The following is a 20821-nucleotide window of genomic DNA, read 5'->3' on the forward strand; positions in this document are numbered from 1 at the left end:
TGCCCTACACTTTAATAGGAACAACTATTTTAACACAAAGAAAGAAAGAACTGAATTTACTGCAGCAAAGGAGATAGCTGTAAGTAAATCGAGCTTTTTGGTGGGATGAAAATTTAACTTGTGAAGCAAAAAAATAATTCTGCAATTCTTTTTTTAATGGTAAATTAGTTTGTTTTCATAATTACTATTGTGTATCTGTCAAAGAGTCTTTTCCGAACCTATTACTTGTTAGCAGGAACCATTCAAGTCTGAGATACGGACAGCAAGGTAACTCGTGCAGTCTTGTGCCCAAATGACTGAGCTGGTTATCAGTGTGGCACTTCTGTGACCATCAGTGCCACTATGCGCTTGCCAGTGCTTTTGTGTTCTCCGTCAAAAGAGGCTGACTCCAATCAGAGGAGTCCCATCCTCCTCAGAAAGCACAGACAACCGTTACCCACCTTGCCGTGCTTCCAAGCTTTCTGCCTCATCGGCAATTTCTCCGGATCTAGAAGCCCCAGGCTAACCAGCTGCCATCATCACTGCTGCTGGGGGGACTAGCTACAATGAAGGAAGGAAGCTATGTTTAAAGGAGATTCTGTGAGGAACGGTGGGCAAAATTGTTTTGGAATAATTTTGGAGGCAGTAGTCTTCAAAAAATTTTTATTGCAGTACCTTACGCCTCACCAGTAAGGAAAACAAAATTAAGGGAGATCTCAGTCCACAAATTATGTAAAAATTCAGAACAAAACCACAAAGCAGAGCTTCTAAGTATAAATTCATTAACAACAAAACATAAGTTATATCATTACTTGTAGGGCTGTGGTCTTGGCCTCCTTCAGTGCATTTGAACTATCCATACAGTTATCAACAAATACAAGTTAAAATATTCTCTTCACATCATTCTGTCTTGCTTGCTCCCTGAGAGTCCAACCTGAAGCCACCTTTACCAAATACTATATCATTCACTGGAACAATTCTCATATAAAGGCTCCATTAAAAACAAATAAACAAACAAACAACCCACCAATTAACTCCCCCAAAGAAAACACTGTTGATGTAAAAAAAACTTGAGGAAGTAACTTTGGTTCTTTCCTTTACAGATCGGCAAGTTTATCACCCTCCTTATCACACCAACAGAACGGGAACGTCCCACAGCACGGCTGCAGCCACGGCTTCCACACCACGTTGTACAAGGAGAGCTGCTCTGGGACTGGAGTCAGTGTCCTGCGATGCTCTTCTATGGCTCTTCCAATCTTGTGTATTACAGTGTCAAAGAGGGGCTCGGTGTCAGCCGACAGAGGTTTGGCTTCAGAAGGGTCTCGCGAGAGATCAAACAGCAACGGAGGGTCATGATGGGTCACGCCTTCCCCAAAACATGGGCAAAATCCTCTGTCATAACAAGCCCCAGCTCCGAGAGGCTGGAAGACAGGGGTCACGTAGTGAGCCTTCCAGACGGCTCCACCTGGAAGGGAAGAAAAAAGGCTTGCAGTGGTACTGGTTGTTATAACAAGGCATTAGAAGAGTGAACACTTTTCTAGAGTTCACTTCTGGTTGCATTTCAGCTGTACACTTATTAGCTGATATATTATTATAATTTCATTTAAAATTAAGTGCCACAGAATTAAATCGACAATGTAAAATGATTTCTGACATTTTGTAATTTCTCTAAACTTTTCAGCAAGTATAAGTTATTGCTTACTTTTTTTTTAATGAAAATGTGGAAAAAAGATTTGAGTTTTCCATGGCTTGCTGCTTTGATAAGGTAGCAGAAGGACAGACAAGAGGGCTGAGACAAGGGCTTCTCCAAGAGACAAGGAAGGCATGGACTCCCCAAGCCTTTCATTCAGCTAGAGAGGTGAATGATATTCACCCTGAGCTCCAGTAACCTGCCTGGCATGCCACGCACCTTGAAGCCATGCGCAAACTCTTTGTGCCATACAATACACTGCAATCCCAGAAAAAATGTGTTAGACAAATGTGCCCTCCCGTAGACTGAACTTAATTCTTGGGAGAGGAGTTTTGTACTCACTGTCCTTCTGGTGCCACCGCACAGCGTGTAAGTGAATACCACAGTAGTGAAACAGGAACTCATGCTCTGAGTGCTTAACTGTTCCTCGCAGTAAAGGCATCAGATCCCGGCCATCAATCACCCTAGCAGAAAAAAATGGAGACTATCAGACTGGGGTAAGTTGTACAGGACCATGTTCCTTCTGCACACCTCTTGCTGGAACTGGCAACTCTGAACAAGGAAGATGTTTGTAGAAGATTTCAAGTAGATGCTGAATCTTGAATGAGATAAGAGATGATTGAGTTGTGGTAGCATTTATGTGTCTAGAAAAGGAGCGAGAGTGAAAATGTCAGACTCTTAGAATGTGTTTCCAAACTAGATTTTCCATTGTTATGGGAGAAAAGGAGGAAGAAAGACACTTATGTTTTTACCTGTCCGGGGGTAGTACCCCTCCAGCCAGACGAACCACTGTAGGGTAAATATCCATAAGGCTTGTAGGTTCACTGATAACTGCGCCTGCAGCTAACACTCCTGGCCATCTGAATATCCCTGGGACACGGATTCCTCCTTCCCAGCCTCCCATAGCTTTTCCACCTTTCATTTAAAAGTTAATAAATTTGCATTAAAAAAAGTTTAGTTTAAAATCAAGAGAAATTTTAGACCAATGTTATTGTATTATCGTAAACTAATACTAACTTTATGAGCCTTCCTTACCCTTTTATTTTTAAGCTCCTTCTCAGCACCAGTGACAGTGCGTTCACTGTATCAGACCCCTTGAATGACCTTACACACTTACTCCCTGCTATTGTTTTACAAATGCATTGCCCCATCAGAACTCATTGTGGATATAAATTACAGGCATAAAGTGACTTCCCAGACTCCTCTCTCTTTTACAATCTTGTAACACACCTGCAGTAGTTAAAGCAAGGGTTCAGATGTAAGATGCAACTAATATTTAATGAGAAGTTACACACGCTTAATCAAAATTAGCTTGTGATCACTTGCCTCATGAGGAAATGCCAGTTTGAGTATTCATGCATATAAAGAACACCTGCTAGAATTGTCTACATTTTTAAATGACTGATTAGAAAGAGACAAATTTGCTTCTCAGTAATAAAACACTGTTACTGCTTGAGTGTACAGTCTCATCTCGGCTGTAGGGGTGTCCGGAGCACTTCACTAGTCATTGCTGGGTTGTCACCATCCCTGACAGCTCTTACCTCTATATATTCCATTCCAGCCACCCAGCTGTCTTTTGCCTTCTTGTCTTTCCAGCCACCCACCATGATCAGAGGCAAAGTAAACTAATGTAGTGTTTTTCAAGCCTTCCTTGTCAATAGCATCTAGAACCTGGCCTGTAAACACAGGAATGTGTGTGTATTAAAAATCAAAAATATCGCTTACAATACATAAATTTTAGCCTCTGACTTGTAAACATTCATCAATGTAATTTCTTATCTATGTAGGGCTGTTCATTGTTTAAAAGAAGAGTTTGTTAGGATCAAGGTTGGTAATTGGGATCGTACAGTCTGTAAAAGTACACAAAATTTGTGATGTGCTGTAACCCCTTTATTATTAGTATTGTAACAATGTGTCCTACTTAGAAATAGATAAGGCATGACCATAAGAGGCCGAAGTTACCTGATCTTCAATAATCACAGAAAACTAAATCTCAGTTTATGTAGTATTTAGCAAGAAGAGCAGGAGAGCTCCTTGACAGTGGCCAAGGGGACGTGGTAAAAACTGGTAAACACTAGACAAAAAACCTGAGTTAACAGAAAGACGTCTTTGGACTGAGACTGGAGAAGATAAAAAAAACAACACTGTAAGCCAACAGTGCTCATAGAAGACTGATAGATGTTCATTAAAAGCTTAGGACTTTTTTTCCTTCTTGTTAATTCTCTTCCTTGTTCTTTTAAAAATTACTGTATTTTTATTATATATGCAGACCTAGGTATTAGGTAATTGCAGACATTGTTACTTGCTGTGGTGACTTACCCACCATCCAGTCCATCTCCTCTACGTTGTCTCCGTATAAACCGTGGCGGCTCCTCCCAAGAAACTTCGCTGTGGTGAGGAGAGGGGTGTGGGAGTGTAAAAAGGAAAGAAAGAGGAGGAATGGCTTGTGCTTATTTCTAAAAAAAGAGAAATCAACACTTTATTATTAGGAAGGAAGGTTCTCAATACATACAGAGGTCAGTTGTAATGGAAAATCATTATGATTTGTGTATATTCATATTTCAGCAATCACTTCAGAAACATCTTACTTGGTAAGGTATTAAAATCTACTGATTAGGATCTGACTAATAAAATAATGTTTGGCTTATATAAAATGACACTCTTTTTTCCCTGAATCGTCTCCAGAAAAATTCCACATTGAAGCTCCATTTTCTGCTGTTGCAAACCACCACAGTGCTACTGAAACGAAGGCAGCAGGTTCATCTCCTGACAGCTATTGCCCACCTATCAATCCACACGAGAAGTGTCTCCGCACAGCTCTACTTCTCCTTCCCCAGACCCCCCCCATTTCTGTCATCAGCTGCTATCCCTTAAGGCAATGTTGGTCTCATCGGTAGAAATACATATTTCCTCAAAATAGCCTAGAAATATTCAATCCAACTTGTGGAAATTTGGAAATGTTATCAGCTTTAGTGAAGCTAGTAATAACAGACATCCTTAAGCAGCAGCTATTTTTTTTGTTTAATAACATGATATCATTGTTAATATTATTAATTATTAATAGGCATAATAGTATATATAATCCTATATAATACTGTAAAAATTATAAAGACATCATATGGGAAAATGCTGTTTGAAAGTTACAAGGCATGCAAGGAGCAGAAAAAATGTGATCAAAGGAAGTGCATTTTACCTTTCAATAAATGAAATGGACTCTCTCAAGATAAGGGACGTAGTCCTGTCTGTCACCATTGGCTGCTCAGTGACTTCGTGGTTTCTCATCATAATGCAGTTCCAATATCGTACAAAGCCATAACTTGAGAACCAGGATATGAAGAACAGGACACTAAACCCAGCAAGGCAGGTCAGTGTTTTCCAGTGGACCGAAATCAAGCCGGTCAGTCTTCCCAAGGCAGCGGTGAGTGTAAAAAGGACAATCATCTGAGTGGAAAGCCAGAGTTTCCTTCTAAAGACTCTGTCCATCTCTGGTGTTTCCGTGGGTTGGCAGTCACTTATTAGAGTAAAAGGCATCCCATAAAAATAGTCAAACCCATGGTTTAAAGGGTGATGACAATGGTCGTTGCGGGATTCACAGTTAACACCTTGATGCCACTTCCCTGAAATGACAGATTATTAAAATGTGAAAAGATGATATTTAAAAATGGTCTTTTTCTCATACAAAACATTTTTTGAGAAATCTCAAAAAATTGTTGTTTTTTCTCCTACTTGTGATAATTTCTTCACCATAGACATATATATAAAGTATGTACTGATATAATGGGATATATCTTATGATTGATGAAAGAAAACCTCTACAAATTATAATTTTCCAGCAGAGTTATTGGTGCTCTGTATACATATTCTTGCCCTGTAGCTTTGATCAAATGTAAGAAAATGGACTATAAAGGGAACTAGAAACTGAGAAACATTCATATTTTCATAACTGAACAAAGATGTATAGCCTTCCTCCAGACTTGTCAAGTATGAAATAGGAGGAAGTCCTATCGTCAGCACAGGGCAAAATAACATTGTTCTGTTGTCCTATTGTCTCTTAACTTTCAAGGTGCCATGCGGACATTTTTCTGGAAAGTTTTGAACAGCTTGACATCAGGACTACGGCAATGCTTGGCGACGTGTTGGTGTCAGCCTGATAAGGGAGGCTGTGGATAGTGTAGTCAAGTAACTTGCAGCTCAGCAATGGGCTTGGCAGACAGATCACCAGATCCAGAGGAACTTGGGCTCAGGAGATCAGGATTTCTCATGAAGCTGTACATATGTAAGTAACTTTGCTGATAATAATATGTCCGTATACTGGATGAGAGTAAAAGGCCTTGTTTTGTAAGTAACTTTGCCATTTGTTCATATTTAATCAAATTTTAAAAGTCAAAGCCGCCTTCTTGTAGATTCTGAATTCTTCATGTATCAGAAGGAACATCTCCTGATCTTTTGTAATACATTTTATTCTTTATTATGGCCACTATTATGATGAGTGACACATAAAAACCATGCTTTTGCTTCCCCTTCAGCCTATTCAGACAGTCTGTTCAGACACTTACATGGAGACAGAAAACGTTGGCTTACTTGGCTTAAACACTGAGGCTTGTGAACATCTGAATCAAGCGACCAAAATCTATCTTTTATCAGAGAGAAGCAGTTTAATTGCATTTTATGATCTCTGATGTACTGCAGGCCTTGGATAACAGATTTATAGGTCAAAATGAACTTTCAGAATTTTACTTGAGAACTAATTTTCAAGTAACATGTATTGTGGAGTACGGAACTGTGTACTTACAGAAGTATATTAGGCTAAACAAATGCCTCACTATGTTACCAGGACATATACTAGCAGCCAGCTCTGAGTAGGTTTCAATAGAATTACCTTGTGTTGCAATAGGAGCAGAAAAAACTGCTTCGGAGGAAAAAAATTGCTGCTTTTTGGATAGAAACATAAAGAAAGAGTGAATATTCTATTCTAGGTGGATGAATTGCTTTCAGCTAAAATCTCTACTCCGTTTACATATTGACATATTTAGAGTCAGCTATGCAATGAAACAGATTTGTAATCAACAGATAGATGCATTGGTCATAAATAACAGGTGCAGCTAAAGTATTCTTGGACTTCAGATTCATTCCAACACCTAAATCTCCAGCTGAGATCGATAAAGGCTTCTGATACGCTGCAAAAGACCCAAATGTCCAGAATGTGAATTGTGTATAATTAAGATAAAGTAGTCTTTGAGGGCATGTGTTCTACAACATTGGCTTTCTGACTACAAAGAATCTGCAAAGCGTTTCCCAACAAAAAGTTTCGTTATCGCATCAAGCTTCAGGCTATTAATAGGCCTCTGCAATTAAACTGGTTGTGCACAGAACAAAACAGTCGCAAACCGTTCGGGTGAGTCTATGTAGTGCTCACTCAGCTGCAGTGATGTCGGTAGCTGTTCTGTAGGATTTCTTGCTTCATGAGTTGAATGTAAAGTTGTTCTTACAGAGGGGTTTTTTTGTGTCACTTATCACCAGCGTTTTCCACCATCCCCTAAAGTGCAATTAATCGGAATCTGTCAATCAAGTTAAACTAAGTGATGCTTTTCGTGTCTGTGGTGTGATTTTAGCTGAGATGCCCACAAGTAAAATGCTAGCCCATTTGGGTAGCTCACTTCTAGGAGGGATGCCGCACAATCTCCCTGGAGGGCAATTCCTTTGGCAAAGTGGAGACAAATCTGATTGTTTTGTTAGTGATTGCATGCTGACGCCAACCTGAAGCATGTGGCTAATAGATGTGGGCTCTTTTATGAGCTGATTAAAAGAACTAAAATAATATTACTACAAAAAATAACAGGAGCAAAGAACTGAAAACACTTGGCTAGCTTTGTTTAGTATTGTCCTGTATGGTTTAGATTTATTCCGCTGAAGGAATACAAATCCATTCCTGCAGACATTTTTATTAGTAAATTCATTTTCTTTGTGCAGCCAGTGTTTTTATGTGTCAGACATAGATTCTGGATATTGACATTTAGATGCTCAGATGAGGCAGGGCAAACAGCTGAAAACTGAGCTCAGGAACATTTGCGTTTTATTGGTTTGTGGAACTGTGTGACATATCTAAGATAAATAATTATTTGAAACTGGATCATGGCCAAAAGTTACAACCATATTTAAAAAAGAAAAGTCCTATAAAGTATAAAATAAAATGGAATTCATATTAATGATGAAGGAGGCAATGTTTTGTGGGCTGGACTGAAATATTAGTGAACTATGGTGGGACACTGTAATTAAAGAAAAAGTAATTGCTTTTTTTCTGTTTTTGAAAGGCCAAATCCTGTGCTGTTATGCATTGTCTCTAGTGTTTTAAGTAGCAGCTGTTCCCTTTTGTTGTGAATCTGCTTTCAGCTGTGTAAAGCATCATCATGCATATTGAAATGACACCCATGTTTGGTTTTTTTATGAAATCACATTGGAATAGTTATCACATACCTGGTAGAACAGTATTCTAGAAATATTAACATATTTTCTCTTATACATTTTAACAAACACAGCTGTGCTCGAAAGCAGGTCGACAGTAAAGGTTATTCTCTTAATCAGACACCTGTTCTTTTAAGAGGGATTATTTTTGGTCAGGATTTCTTCTTACAAGATATTCTTAAATCAGGAAATAAAAATATTAAAACTGAGGTGTGAGCAATTGCTAACTAAGCAAAAAGGTTTGAGTGAGATGTGCAAGTGAAACAGGTTCTAAGCCATCTTCAGGAGTGTCCCCATACCTATCAGTCCTGTGCTGTAGCCTTGCTGCTGCAGTATTTTGGCAAAAGTGGTTTCGTTTGAAGGAAGCCCTCCTGATCCGCCATTCCAAAAAATAACACGATAATTGTTTATAGCATCCATCCCTAAAAAATACAGTAATAAACAGTCTTAGTAAGCATAACTTGTAGAGTACTTCTATCAAACATACTTTCTTGTTTCCTGGTTTCATTGATATTACACAGTTGAATGTTTATCCTAATGCTGTTTTCTTCAGGATATGAATCTATGACACTAGACAAGAATAAGAAAGAGTCAAATCTCTCCATTATGTACCCATTCTTCTTTCAATCTCATAATGAGACATTTTATTTTATTTTATTTTATTTTATTTTATTTTATTTTATTTTATTTTATTTGGAATAGCATAGTTGTATAGGAGCTTTTATATGTCACAGTGGCATCCAGGCTGTATGAAGTACACTTAGGGTGACTGTGAGGGCAGGGAGAAGTGCAGGGAGACTTCAGACATCTGTCAGCCTCAGACTCCAGCTTGCATAAGGCTGCCTGGGAACTCAGGATTTCCCTGCATGGTGGCATGGCTGGTAGCTGACTCCTGCAACCCACAGAGCAGCTATCTAGCACCACAATCTTCTCCTCACCTGCAGGTTTACACCCAGTTATTTAGCATTATATACTGGCATAACCCCATCACACAAAGTTATGTGAAGTACAAACTGTCATGGAAGCGTTGAACGTCTCTGGCCCTGTTGTTACGGTGGAAGAGAGTCTGTGCAAGCTCATGTGCATTTTCAAGCTATCTATCTCAGTGGGAGCTGTCATGATGAAAGTAGGACAACATGTCAGCTTCAAAATGCCTCGGGGATGAAGGCACTGAAGATCATTTGCAATACAACAAGCATTAGTCACTGTTAGAAACATGTAGAGCTATCTGTTTTTCATAACTCTTCATCTCAGGCATGCAGTTTGACAGGATAGTATTTTTTCTTCAAAAACCGAACTGGGAAAAATAATATAGCTGTCAAACTGTTATTTTGTAGGATGAATGAATTGTGACACATAGGTAACAAAGCTTTCCTGTGAACGACTCATTCTGCACCTCGACTGGAGGGAATGGACACACACCTGCATAGATCTATCTGCGCCCTGCAGGGCTGAGCTGTTTCTGAGATCTGATGAGGAGTCATCAATGACAGAAATTAATGTAACTAGTGCTTTAGAAATATATGATTATTATTCGTGTTCTGTGTAATGACTTTTCTAAATGTAACAATTTAATTCCATTCTGGCTGCAATCTGTGCAATGGAGCACTGAAAAAACAACCAAAGTTGTGAGCTGAGGAAGACCAAGCTGCTTTGCAGACCTGGTTCTTCACTGATCTCCATCCCCTCAGGTCAGTTCATTGTGCCCCATAAATATAGATGCCACCTCAAAAGTACTAGGCCTAGCTGGTGTGTCTTTGTGTGCCTCAGCATAGGATGACCTGTCTGTGTCACCCCTTCAATTTGCACACTCTGATTTCTTTTGTGCCCATTGTATGACATTGTTCCCTTCAGTGATAAAGGCTCTTTGGCTTTGCAAGGCAAACCTGATCGGAGGGGATATCTGCCAGTGAGGAAAGCCGCTCTGCTGGGGGTGCACAGTGGAGCCGCAGCGATGTGTTGGGTCAGTTTCACTCCTTCCTTTGCCAGGCGATCAATGTTCGGCGTCCTAAAAATGTGACCAGCACTGTCAAATATCATTCAGAGGGTATTTAAGGGAATGGGGATGAGGAATAATATACTTACCTCAATTTTGGGAATTTTCTTCTATTTGAAGATAGCCTGAAAATATTTTCTATTTTATTTGTGTTCTCAAGTGATGAAGAGATACTTCTTTATTTTTTTTTCCTGTCTTCGTTAACAGTCACTGTCTGGCTAAATTTCAAGTGAATCATTCCTTCTTGTTTCCCAAGTCCTATGAAGGGCGTTGCAGAAATGTACCCCACTGCTTTTGAAAAGAAAACTCACGCCTTGGGGATGAAGCTGTGCTGAAGTGAAGGCCTAGCCATGCAGAGCCCCATCAGCTACCTGTGATCATCAGCTACCTATCAGAAACTTGCTGGCCAGGGTGAGGTTCTGAGAACTTTGCTGGATGAAGGGAGTGATCATACTGAATTTGGTTTTTTTCAAAGAAGTGACAAACTGGTATGAAGCCAGCAGGCAATAGCCTGACATGATTTTCAGAGAGAAGGAAAACTATGTCCTTGGGTTTGAAAAGAGAAGTATTTCCTAGTAACATAGCTTGTTGCAGTGATTTATGATGTATTTTGATGTGAGACTGGGAAAGAATAGCAAAATAGAGTTAAATGAGGTAGCATGGCCTGATAGGTGGAAAGAGGGAACAACGCTTCTGTCTTCCACTATCTGCAAGAGCTTCTCTGTCTCTCACTGTCAGTCAGTTAAGGAATACACAAAAGCAGCTGACATATTGCCAGAGTCAAGCAGCTTGGGATAGCAGAGCTGTCCCTGGGAGTGCTCTCAAGGCTATGAGATAGTCCTGTTAGTGCTTTATGTTTGCCACTAATGACACCCATGGGAAATCCTCCCATTTCTCTAGGAAATGAACTTGAAGACAGCTCCAACAGCTGATAGTGGGCAGAGGACTGCAGTTGTACATTAAATATCACACCAGCTCAGTCCGTTGTTATGCTCAGTTTGCTTACCTGATGGTATCATTCCCATAGCATCCTACATCCCCTATGCCGAGATCATCAGCCATCAACAGGACAATGTTTGGCTGTGTGATGATGGAAAGCGGTGTCAGTGGTAGCTGCAGAAGCAGAACAAAAATCAGGGATGTGACCAGGGATGTCCTGAAACACAGAAGCAGGAAAGAAGCCAATGACCTGGCCACTCACCAGTCCCGCTGTGCGTGGCTGAAGACCCTCTGGCGTGAGCCTGGCTGCAGACCAGACCACTCTCTGCCCAGATGTAGTTAAATTTTGATCATTGACCCAAACAGATGTCATGAAAAGGAAAATATCAGGACCATAAATTTAAAGTCTCCTTTTCTGATTGTTTCCAGACTTCCTATGAGCAGTCTCACTTGGGAATTTACATGTGACAGATGACACATAAGTGATTTTGCTTTAGTGGCTTGGGGTGTTTCTTAGAAGTTGGTCTGGGAAACTGAGAATGGGATCGACTTTGTCTGACATCCTTCTCACTCAGACTCGGACCTTTGTCTTGTGAAGAAGTTAAGAGCAAGAAACACAAACAAGAAATCAAAATCACATTGTGAGTATATGTTATAGATACACAATGCTACTCTTTTATAATACAGTGTTAAGTCATTATTAAACTTTGCTCACTTTAGATCTGAGGATGATATAACAAGAATTCATGAACTTTTTTCTTACCAGTAAGATGTTTGTTGCCAAATCATTTCTGCATTTGGAGTGTTCAGATCCTGCAAAAGCACCTTGTCATGTTTGTATCTTCCTAGCAGTCACTGCAATAAAAATAGATAAAAAACTTAATTAAAGTCTATCAACATTCTCTGGTTTATTTACTTCTGTGCACCTCAGATTGTACCCTAAATGAAGAAGAGTAAAGGCATTAATGTTATTTTTATTGCTAGCACTTCTTCACTTCTTAGAGGAATTTTTGTGTAGTTTATCTTAAAATATCAAAATAATTCTCTTTTGCTACATGACTCAGCTGTATGAAAAATTCTTACTGTTCAGAAAGGAAGAGAAGAGCTTTTTAAAATCCAGTCCTCTGTATCATTTATTTTTCTGTAATGACAGAGAGAGTAGCAGCCTGCTGCTTCTTCACATAAAGTGCCAAGCTTCCTTTCAGGCTTGTAAAAGATAGCTTTAGTTGTGGAAATTCTAGTCATCCTCTTCCAATGATGACACTTCCTTAGAAGACACTGAATTTGTGACCTCCTGTTGTTTGACTCTGAGCTGAGCCTTTTCCCTCTTTGCGTGTGTCAAATTTCAGGGTGTGATGCTCTTTTCCCCCTTTCTGCACAGCTTTGTGGAAAGGTTCCTCTGGGGCTTTCTCTTTCACTGCCAGGACAAGGCAAACTGTTCAAAGGCTTTGAAGTAAGGGCCAAATGCCCTTGGTTCAAAGGCTTTAAAATAGACTCCTTTCAAATTTATCCCATGTCTGATTGAACTATCCCAAGCATCTCATTTTTATAAATTATGTTGGTTTCACATTTTGTTTTTCAGAAATGATATTATTTAGCAGCTTAATTAATATCCATAGTTCTTACATTTTATTCATCAACACTACAGGCCTCAAAGAGAAAACACGAATTTCTATGCTGAGTAAATTGGCATCCGAACAGCTCTAAACACTTATTTACAAATATCAATGCTGATGCAACATCACTGTCTACAGACACTCAGACTTAATTTCCTGCAGTTGGATTTGTGCCTTTGCTGCATCCTCTGTAGGTACAGGAAAGATATTGAATGACGCCACAGCCATCTTTTACATATACGTATTGTCTGCCTCCAAAACATTTGAAGTAAATGGGAGTTGGAAATATTCAAATTTAATTGTGTGATACACTGATCCAAAGCACAGGCTGGAGCTCAAGGCTGAGTTTCCTCACAACGTGCCTGTAAAATAGCAGGTGATAGGCAGAGAACAGTTACTGCACTGGCTGGTGTTATCCCTGCCAAACCTTTTCCTTAATAAGAGGCAATGGGAGTCTGATCAGGGAAACTTTAGCAGCTCGAGTGGGGCAACAGGGACAGTGAAAGCAGCTTGCCCTGTTCCTGGTCTTTCTGGGCAGTCAGGGGGGACCTCAGGTCCCTGCACTGCAACGTGCTTACTTGTTCAGCCCCCGGCATCTGGGCAGCAGCCAGTGCCCACCTGATTCAGCCCCAGGCAGGTTGGAGGATGCCTTTTTGGGGACCTCTTGGGGATCACTTTTGCCAAAGTGGCACTTAAGCCATGCTGCAAGCAAACTGTCCACTTTGCTGTCTGAATTGAATGGAGCTTAAAGCAAAACTCTTTCATTATTTAACCCCCCAAAAGTAATTTAGATTTGATCCCTTTCTTCATCTATTTTAATAATGCAGGGGGGTATAGCTGGCATATCTTTCATGTTTTACTAACAGTTTTCCTTTACTGATTAAACTGTTTTAACCCATCTTAGCTTTTCTATCAAAATACTTACAAGCTACAGAAATCCAAATTCAAGCCAGTTTGCATAAGAGAAAGTATTAATATTTTTAGATGCATTGAGATACGCTTTTCACAAGAACAGTACCTATTTGTGGCATCAGTTTGGCAACACTCAGTCAAAAGTCTTACAGGTAATTCCATTTAAATTTGCACTGTTCAGTCTGTGAAAATGTTTTTTAAAAATTCTTATTTTGTAGATCAGATATAGACAAAATAAAAGCCAGACTCATGATAATAAGTTGCCTGCTCTCACATTATACACAGGCTTGTACAAGAACAATGTTATTGTAAAGGGAAATGCCTTTTAAAAACTTCCTGGAGATATTTTTATCTACAGAAGCAAAAAATATTTCCAAATACCCATTAAAATTTTCCTGTACATTTCCCTGCATAGTAAGGGAGGAATACAGTACCTGATCAAGTTACGCTCAAAGCAGGTAGCTGATACACTGGAGCGTGAGCTTATTTTCGGTCGACTTAAAACAGTTCCAAATTTTTCAGCACAACTGTTGCTACAGCACAGCAACTAACATCTGTTTCTGGAGGCAGCCCTTAAATCTGCCCCAGCTGCTCATGCGCGCTTTGCCACAGGAAAGCCTTGTAATACCGGAGCTTGCAAGTGGCTGGATGGTCTAACTTATCCCAGAGTCCCTTAAGCTGCACGTCCCACTGCCGTCTGCACAACGCTGACATTCACACACGCATGAGGGTCGGGCTGGGGAACACCACAGATGCAGCTAAAATGCTTTCTGCCCAAGCAGTGATTTCTCAAGGGAAGGGAAGGGAAGGACCTCCTTCAAGTCTGAGACACTCCAGTGAAAGGCACTATAAATAACTGTTCCCCGAAAACCTCTCCTCGCTTCCACCAAGGAAAACAGAAAATTGCTGTACTTACGAAGCAGCAATTCTTTGTCTGTAGAAACAGGAATTGAATTAATATCCTCACTTTGTGGCAGCCCCGAGTGCCTGCAGCGATGACAATTCTATGTCTGCATGCGCAGTAAGAAATAGTTTTAGGGTGTGGAGAGGAAGTGCCGGCAAGAGACCTGAATTTGGTTCTGCAGAACATGAGTCATTTGGCTTCACTTCTGAGTGCTGGCAGTTTCCTAGTAATCACTCAAAGGGACAAATTAAGGTTATGTGCTGGCTAATTCTTCCTTTATTGATTTTTCTTGTTTGAGTCCTGTTGTACCAAATATTTTGGTAGAACATGAGATACTATCAAACTGCAACCTTGCTTTACTGACGGAGAATTTCCTGTGTTTTCATATCTTAAAAGAGAAGGGAGATGTTGTTGTGAGTTGGTGGTTCATCACCAGTTGCAGTGCTCAGGTTGCTTTTCTGGTAGAGCACTTCTGGGGCAAGTTACAGCATCATCGGTGATCCCTCCCCTGCTCTCTCCCACCCCAACATTTCCATGCTGGAGTGGTTACAGCCGACACACATGTGAGAAGTGATGTGTCTGGTTTTCCTTCTCTCGGTGCCTGCTTCCTTATCCCCACCCCTGTTACAGCATCTCAGTCTGTACCTTTCCAGTTCCCATTCCCCTTCACCGTGCCTTTAGCTCTTCAGGATCCATTAACGTGTAGGATTTCTTGTTGTCTGATGCCCTCTGCTGCTGTGTATTTTCTGAAAATAAAGCACCTTCTGAGGTGCTGGGTTTTTCTATCCAGGATGCCATCACTCCCAGCCAGGCCCTGCTCACTGGGAGAGCCTCTCGCAGCTGGGGTCTCCTCCACAGCTCTCCTATTCTCCTCGTGTTTTTTCCAGGACTTCTTGCAAATTATATAGTATTTGTAATGGAGAACCACAAACTATAACTCCTATGTTATTTACTAAATTTAGAATGTAGCAGAAAATCGGTTGCACGTCTGCAGTTACACTGCAGGAACACGTCTTCATTGCTTTGTGCATAGCCTTCTTCTGACACAGAAAGAGCTAGACCAGGTCACTGCTGTGAGTAGCACTCATTGAAATTTGGCCACTGGGATTTTCCAGCTGGGCACAGCTGTGGTGCAGTGAAGCTAAAGGATGGAGGGTAGTGCTTGTGGTCTAAAGACTTTCCTCTCAGATTGAAAACTTGCAGTTATTTTGGTGTTTAATCTTTGAAGAAGGGAAAGACGAATGCCCTCTCAGTGGTGCCACGTAAATATGGCATTTTTTAAAAGGTCTGGGCAGCGTTAATTCTGTTCCCAGCCACTGCACTAACTGCCTCTGGCTGTTTTTCTGTGGGGAAATCTTTAGAAAGCCTGTATTTGTTCAGAATGTGGAATGAATGTGGAATTTTGCAGAAGGCTTGCATACTCTCATCTTTTACCCTCATTTTCTTTAAACTGAGTACTGGAGGAAGTAGCGCTCACTGGTCCTACTAAAGTACTTCTACATCTAAGAGCCGAAGGCCCAAGTTAGTAGCAGTTTCATACTAGGATGTGATGATCAAGAGGCTCCCTCTAGCGACTAATTTATTTTTGAAATCTTGTAATGTTTCAGAGAATATTGGACTCACGCTCCACCTTTCTCAAAGTCATTATGCAATGATGTGAAATGGTGTTGTTTCTTTGAACTCTGATTTACACTAGGTCTTCAAGGCCTGAATGCCTGGGAGCAGATGCAGAGCGTTACCTTTTGTCCTGGAGCACGTAAGACAGGTTTGCAACGCTGGGAAGGAACCTGTATTACATGCACTCCAGGACCGCTCTGCAACGTTAGCCAAAGTACAGTAAGTGGGGTTGAGTGGGAGAGTCACTTCAAAACTGCACTCATGGTCTGGGGTAAAGCAGTAATTCAGATGCCCCAAATCCTGCCTAAAGCTCGGCTTAGAAGGCTGCTGCTCTGGAGTCTCAGAGAACGATTCAGATTACTTACACACCATCTAACCTCTTGCGAAAATCTAATAATCAGTGTGTTTCCATTTTTGAAAAGCAATTTGCTGAGCTATCTAAGCATAACAGCCTACTTCGGCCTGTATAAATGGTAGGGGCCAGGTACTTATGTGGAGGTATGGTCTAACTCTTCAGCAGAGTATGATGGGAACTTAGGTAAAAACTGGAAACCTTTTTTTCTGGATCTTGCTCCCATGATTTTTGGTGATTTTTTTTTTTTTTAAATTAAAAGCCACAAATAAGGTGCATAAAGAACACTTACGACAGGAACCATGGCTCTGGATGTCGCTTTCAGGAATCCCACCTTTTGCAAGAGCTGGATGTTAGCCCTCTTCAGAGTAGCTTATAGCCTGTTACAAGGTAGTTAAAAGTAAGAGGGGCCATGACCACTCTGTCCAGCTCAGGAAAAACCGCTGTAAACGATCTTCAATGGAAAAGGAACAGTCTTCTCCTTCTAGTGCTTGGCTGCACAAGAGGATGCTGAATTCTGACTTCCGAGGTCCTTCTGCTGACCTTGGTTATGCACTTCTTTTGTTGCAGATTTACAGTTTACAGCTTCTTTTTTTTTTTTTTTTGTTGGCTTCTTCCCACTCAGGACAGCACAGCCCCTATGGGGTCCCACAGTGGTGGCCGCTTCTCTGTATGCTGCTCTGGAGGGGCACCTGCCTGCTCTAAGCACCATATCATCACTCCTGCTGTTGACTTCTCCAGGCAATGCAAATTGTGTATGCATCCATGGCAGTCTGTAGGGATGCTACTTTTTAGGAACAGCTGCATGTAAGTTAAATGCTTAATAACAGGCAGGTGGTCTCTTGTCCTCTCTTCCTTCTACTGTAGTGAATGTAGTGATAGCCTAATGTGTGTGAATATGTATGCACATACAAGAATTTACAGAGCTTGTTTCAAATATTTATGTGGTTTTTTTTTCCAATGGAAAAGAAGATCAAACCAGATTTAGAACAGTTTTTACGCAGTTGAGGCTGCTAGATTAAAATTTACATTGAAAATGATTAAAAACAAAACAAAACAGGAATGTTTCACAAGCAATAAAATCAATACAGAGTGGGGAGATCTGAAAGAAATCGTGGATTTTCTCTGTCAATGTACAAAATACATAAAGCAGATTTTGATAGCTTTTGGAAGCAAGACACATATCTAGCATGGTCTTAAAAACCCTGCCCTTTAAAACTGCTTAAATCTGTAAGAGGCTGGGATAAAGCACAAGAGTGCATGAGGATCTGAAGGTATTACCTGATCCCTTGTTCTGCTGCTTTATGAATTTTCCAGCACTGCAGCTGTTCTTGTAGATACCAAGAGCTGTAGTCTCAGTGGGGTGCTATTCCAACTACAGCGGACGGTTAAAAATCTACAGTATTTAGTTTCCTACTGTTTTCTGATGCCGAGACTAAATACAATCACATAGATGGGGATTATCTAGACAAGGTACTACAAGAATTTTGCAAAATATCTTTACTAGCATGATAATTCATAAGATAACAGAGTGAAACAGCACAAGCCACCAGTGTCGCTAAATAGAGACTAGGTAAGGCACTTACAGGGTGTCACAGTGTTTCAATGTTTTTAGAAATTTGAGTAGTATGAAGTCAAGAATGTCATTGTGTTAATATGTTTTATGAAAGGTTTTCAAGATGAAATATAGGAGGCTTTGGTTTCTATTGCTTATTAATTAGCAATTAATAATAATGGCTATTAATAATTGGATATTATAAAAAATTCTAGTAAAATAAACAGCACAACATCTTTGAGTATTTGAGGTCAATTTTTCTGTTTACTGGGAAGTGTTCATTTAAATCCAAGACAGAGGAAATCTGTAATTTAACATCCACAGAAGTATGGAATCTTAAAAGGTAAAAGGTCATGAGACTCCTTAAAAAGCTGGGAGCTGTTTCATAAAGGAAATGTTGTGTACAGATTACATATGATTTACAGGGGACAGAACAAAACTCATGTTGTCTGCAAACAGACCCAATGGCATAGTTAAAAAGAAGCCCTGGAGCACATTTCAGTAACAGTTACTATTTTATAGACAGGCTGTTCACAAGTCAGCTTAAAATTATCTTCAGTATTCTTCTGGCAACTGCCACAAGCTGCAATTTCTGAGTTAAGCATTTCAAAAATCATGACATGTTTTGATTTCAAGCCTGCTAATTCTAATCATCATCACTGAAGGAACAATGGAGAGAAAAAAGGATAACGCTCACCTGTATATATAGAGGATTAAAAATAGTTCTTGCTACATCAAAGCCCTATCAAACAGTATTTTTGTATTACAAGCTTGAAGTAGACTACTTGTTGTTCCGAACTGGGGATCGTCTTCAGAGACTAGGCCCTCTTCCCTGTTTAAAGTCACAAGTCACGTAAATAATCCATTACAATAATCACAGCTGAGCACCTAAACAGCTCCAGCGTTGCAGACAGGGGTTCATCACAGGGATATTGTTTGCACTCTCAGTGAACGCAACTTTGCTCCAGAAGTCATCGGTGGGAACATTTCTAATAAAGCTGCAAAGAAACAGCTTCGCTGTGATGGCCTACAGAGAACAAAGAAATGGATTAGGGGTCTGAAATATTTTTATGTCAATGGCATTCTTAAACCAACGTTGTACTGCAGACTTCTGCTGGCATAACTATATTGGTCGAGGGTGTGAAATGCATCTTTGCCAGTGTATTGTGGGAAAGAAACGGCTAAACCAGACTAAAATGCTAGTAGTGATTTTTGTTTTGGTACAAAACGTGTCTTTAGCAGGACTGGTTGGCAGATACCGTATTCCACCATGCCGTTTAAGTGCTCTGAAAATGGATGCGGTCTCATCACTTGTAAATGTGCTGTATCTTCTTCTAACACCTCATTTCAACATCTGTAGGCTTGGGTGAAGGTGAGTAGACACATATATCAAAATACCCTTGGAATTATTGCTTGCACCTTATATGCTGTGATTTGGAATCCAAATACTATAGCATCTGTAGCCTTATAAAAATACTGTGAACTCTGTTTCACTCTTGCTATGCCAATTACCTATCAGTTTAGGAAGTTAAAGATTTAATTCCTTTCCCCCCATGTGTATATTTTATTTTAATATGTCTGATTTTCCTACCCATTCCCTCCCTCTTGGCTTTTTGTGGTTTGCAATTAAGTACTGTAGACTCCCCCTTTTATAAATCAGTGGATTAAATTCTGCTGCTAGTGTAGCTTGGGGAAGGTCACCACTACAGGCTATACCCACAAATGTAATTACAAAGTTTTATCTTTTGCTCCTTCTATACATATATCTCTTGAGTCATTAAGAAATGTTTTTGAAATTGTGAATTCTCTTTCATTTTCTTGTTACAGAAGTTAAAGTAGTAACTTTACATTTGGCATTGTATTAAGGAGATTTTCGGAAGAAGAACTAGAATTCCCTTCTTTCATTTTTAAAATCAACAATTCTGTAATGCTTGGCAAAATACTTCTACAAGTAAAATTTCCTTGTGTTTTACGTGCCACATATTTACTAACTATTGCACTCATTTAAAAGTTACTTTATTTTTAGTTTTATCCTGGAATTTACCAGCTTGGGTTTACCAATGGAGCAGATCAGATTTCCCACAAACTGCGGACTTCCTTCCTTCCTGTATTTTGTTACAGGCACTGGCTGGTTTCGAAATATTAAACAAACCAAGAGTCTCTCCTGCAGTTTTATAACTTAATTGGTTTCCAACCGTAAGTGCTGAGCAATACCAGGTACTTGATTTCTGCTATGCTGCCAAAGTCAACGGTTGCCTCTGGGCTCCCTCCTAGCTTTTGATCATCAGCAGTACGGGCTACATCTGCCTCCAGGTTTACCAGGGATCCAGAGAGGCTCCAAACTCTTTGTTCATTCCTAGATTTCTTTCCCCTGCAGACCCTTCCCCTCCTGCCCCACTGCAGCCCCACAGCACACCCTGACCCAAGCACCCTTGTTTCAGAGTCTTCACTAATCCTAAATGTTCAATTCACTGCAGAAGGACTGGAGATGCACGTGCTCCCGGAGCACAGCCTTTTCTCCATCTCTCTCCTCCTACTCGTAGCCCTCTGTGGGGAGAGCCTTTGGTGCTCCAGAGAGCCTGGGCTGCCTGCTCAGCTGCCATCCCAGTGTTCGCTAAAATGTCTGGGACCTGACCCTGCTATGCCTGCTGGCACGGGCTTCTGCCTCTGTCAGCACTGGGGCTGCATTACATTGTTCTTTTCTCTCTCTGCCTTCACCCATCCTCTTCTAGTCTGCTTAAGAAACAACAGAATTATGCTGGGGTTTGAAGCTCAACTTCTTCTCGACAGACATAAAAA

General features: G+C 40.4%; 1 protein-coding gene across 2 annotated transcripts; it reads right to left on the bottom strand.

Annotated features, from left to right (window-relative positions):
• Nucleotides 1-666: 666 nt before the first annotated feature.
• Nucleotides 667-14595, bottom strand: LOC104326386 (arylsulfatase D). 2 transcript variants are annotated; one of them, XM_075440873.1, is made up of 11 exons: nucleotides 14511-14595; nucleotides 11830-11921; nucleotides 11134-11283; nucleotides 10018-10139; nucleotides 8431-8553; nucleotides 4863-5286; nucleotides 3989-4125; nucleotides 3211-3345; nucleotides 2422-2584; nucleotides 2012-2133; nucleotides 667-1444 (listed from the first exon to the last, which is right to left on the bottom strand). In XM_075440873.1, exons 2-11 carry the CDS (start codon nucleotides 11853-11855, stop codon nucleotides 1077-1079), a joined length of 1770 nt encoding a protein of 589 aa, XP_075296988.1. In that variant the 5' UTR covers nucleotides 11856-11921; nucleotides 14511-14595; the 3' UTR covers nucleotides 667-1076. The 2 variants fall into 2 exon arrangements, with proteins under 2 accessions (XP_075296988.1, XP_075297067.1); XM_075440952.1 differs by lacking the exon at nucleotides 14511-14595 and adding an exon at nucleotides 14029-14146.
• Nucleotides 14596-20821: the final 6226 nt, after the last annotated feature.

Source organism: Opisthocomus hoazin, chromosome 1 (genome assembly GCF_030867145.1).
Source record: "Opisthocomus hoazin isolate bOpiHoa1 chromosome 1, bOpiHoa1.hap1, whole genome shotgun sequence".
NCBI classification, from domain to species: Eukaryota; Metazoa; Chordata; class Aves; order Opisthocomiformes; family Opisthocomidae; genus Opisthocomus; species Opisthocomus hoazin.

Coding starts and splice junctions, on each gene's coding strand:
- LOC104326386 (XM_075440873.1), bottom strand. CDS start 11,855: ATGATTTGGCAACAAACATCTTACTG. Junction 8,554..10,017: donor CAGATATCCCCTCCGATCAG/GTTTGCCTTGCA, acceptor TGTATTTTTTAG/GGATGGATGCTATAAACAAT. Junction 1,445..2,011: donor GCGGTGGCACCAGAAGGACA/GTGAGTACAAAA, acceptor CTTCCCTTCCAG/GTGGAGCCGTCTGGAAGGCT.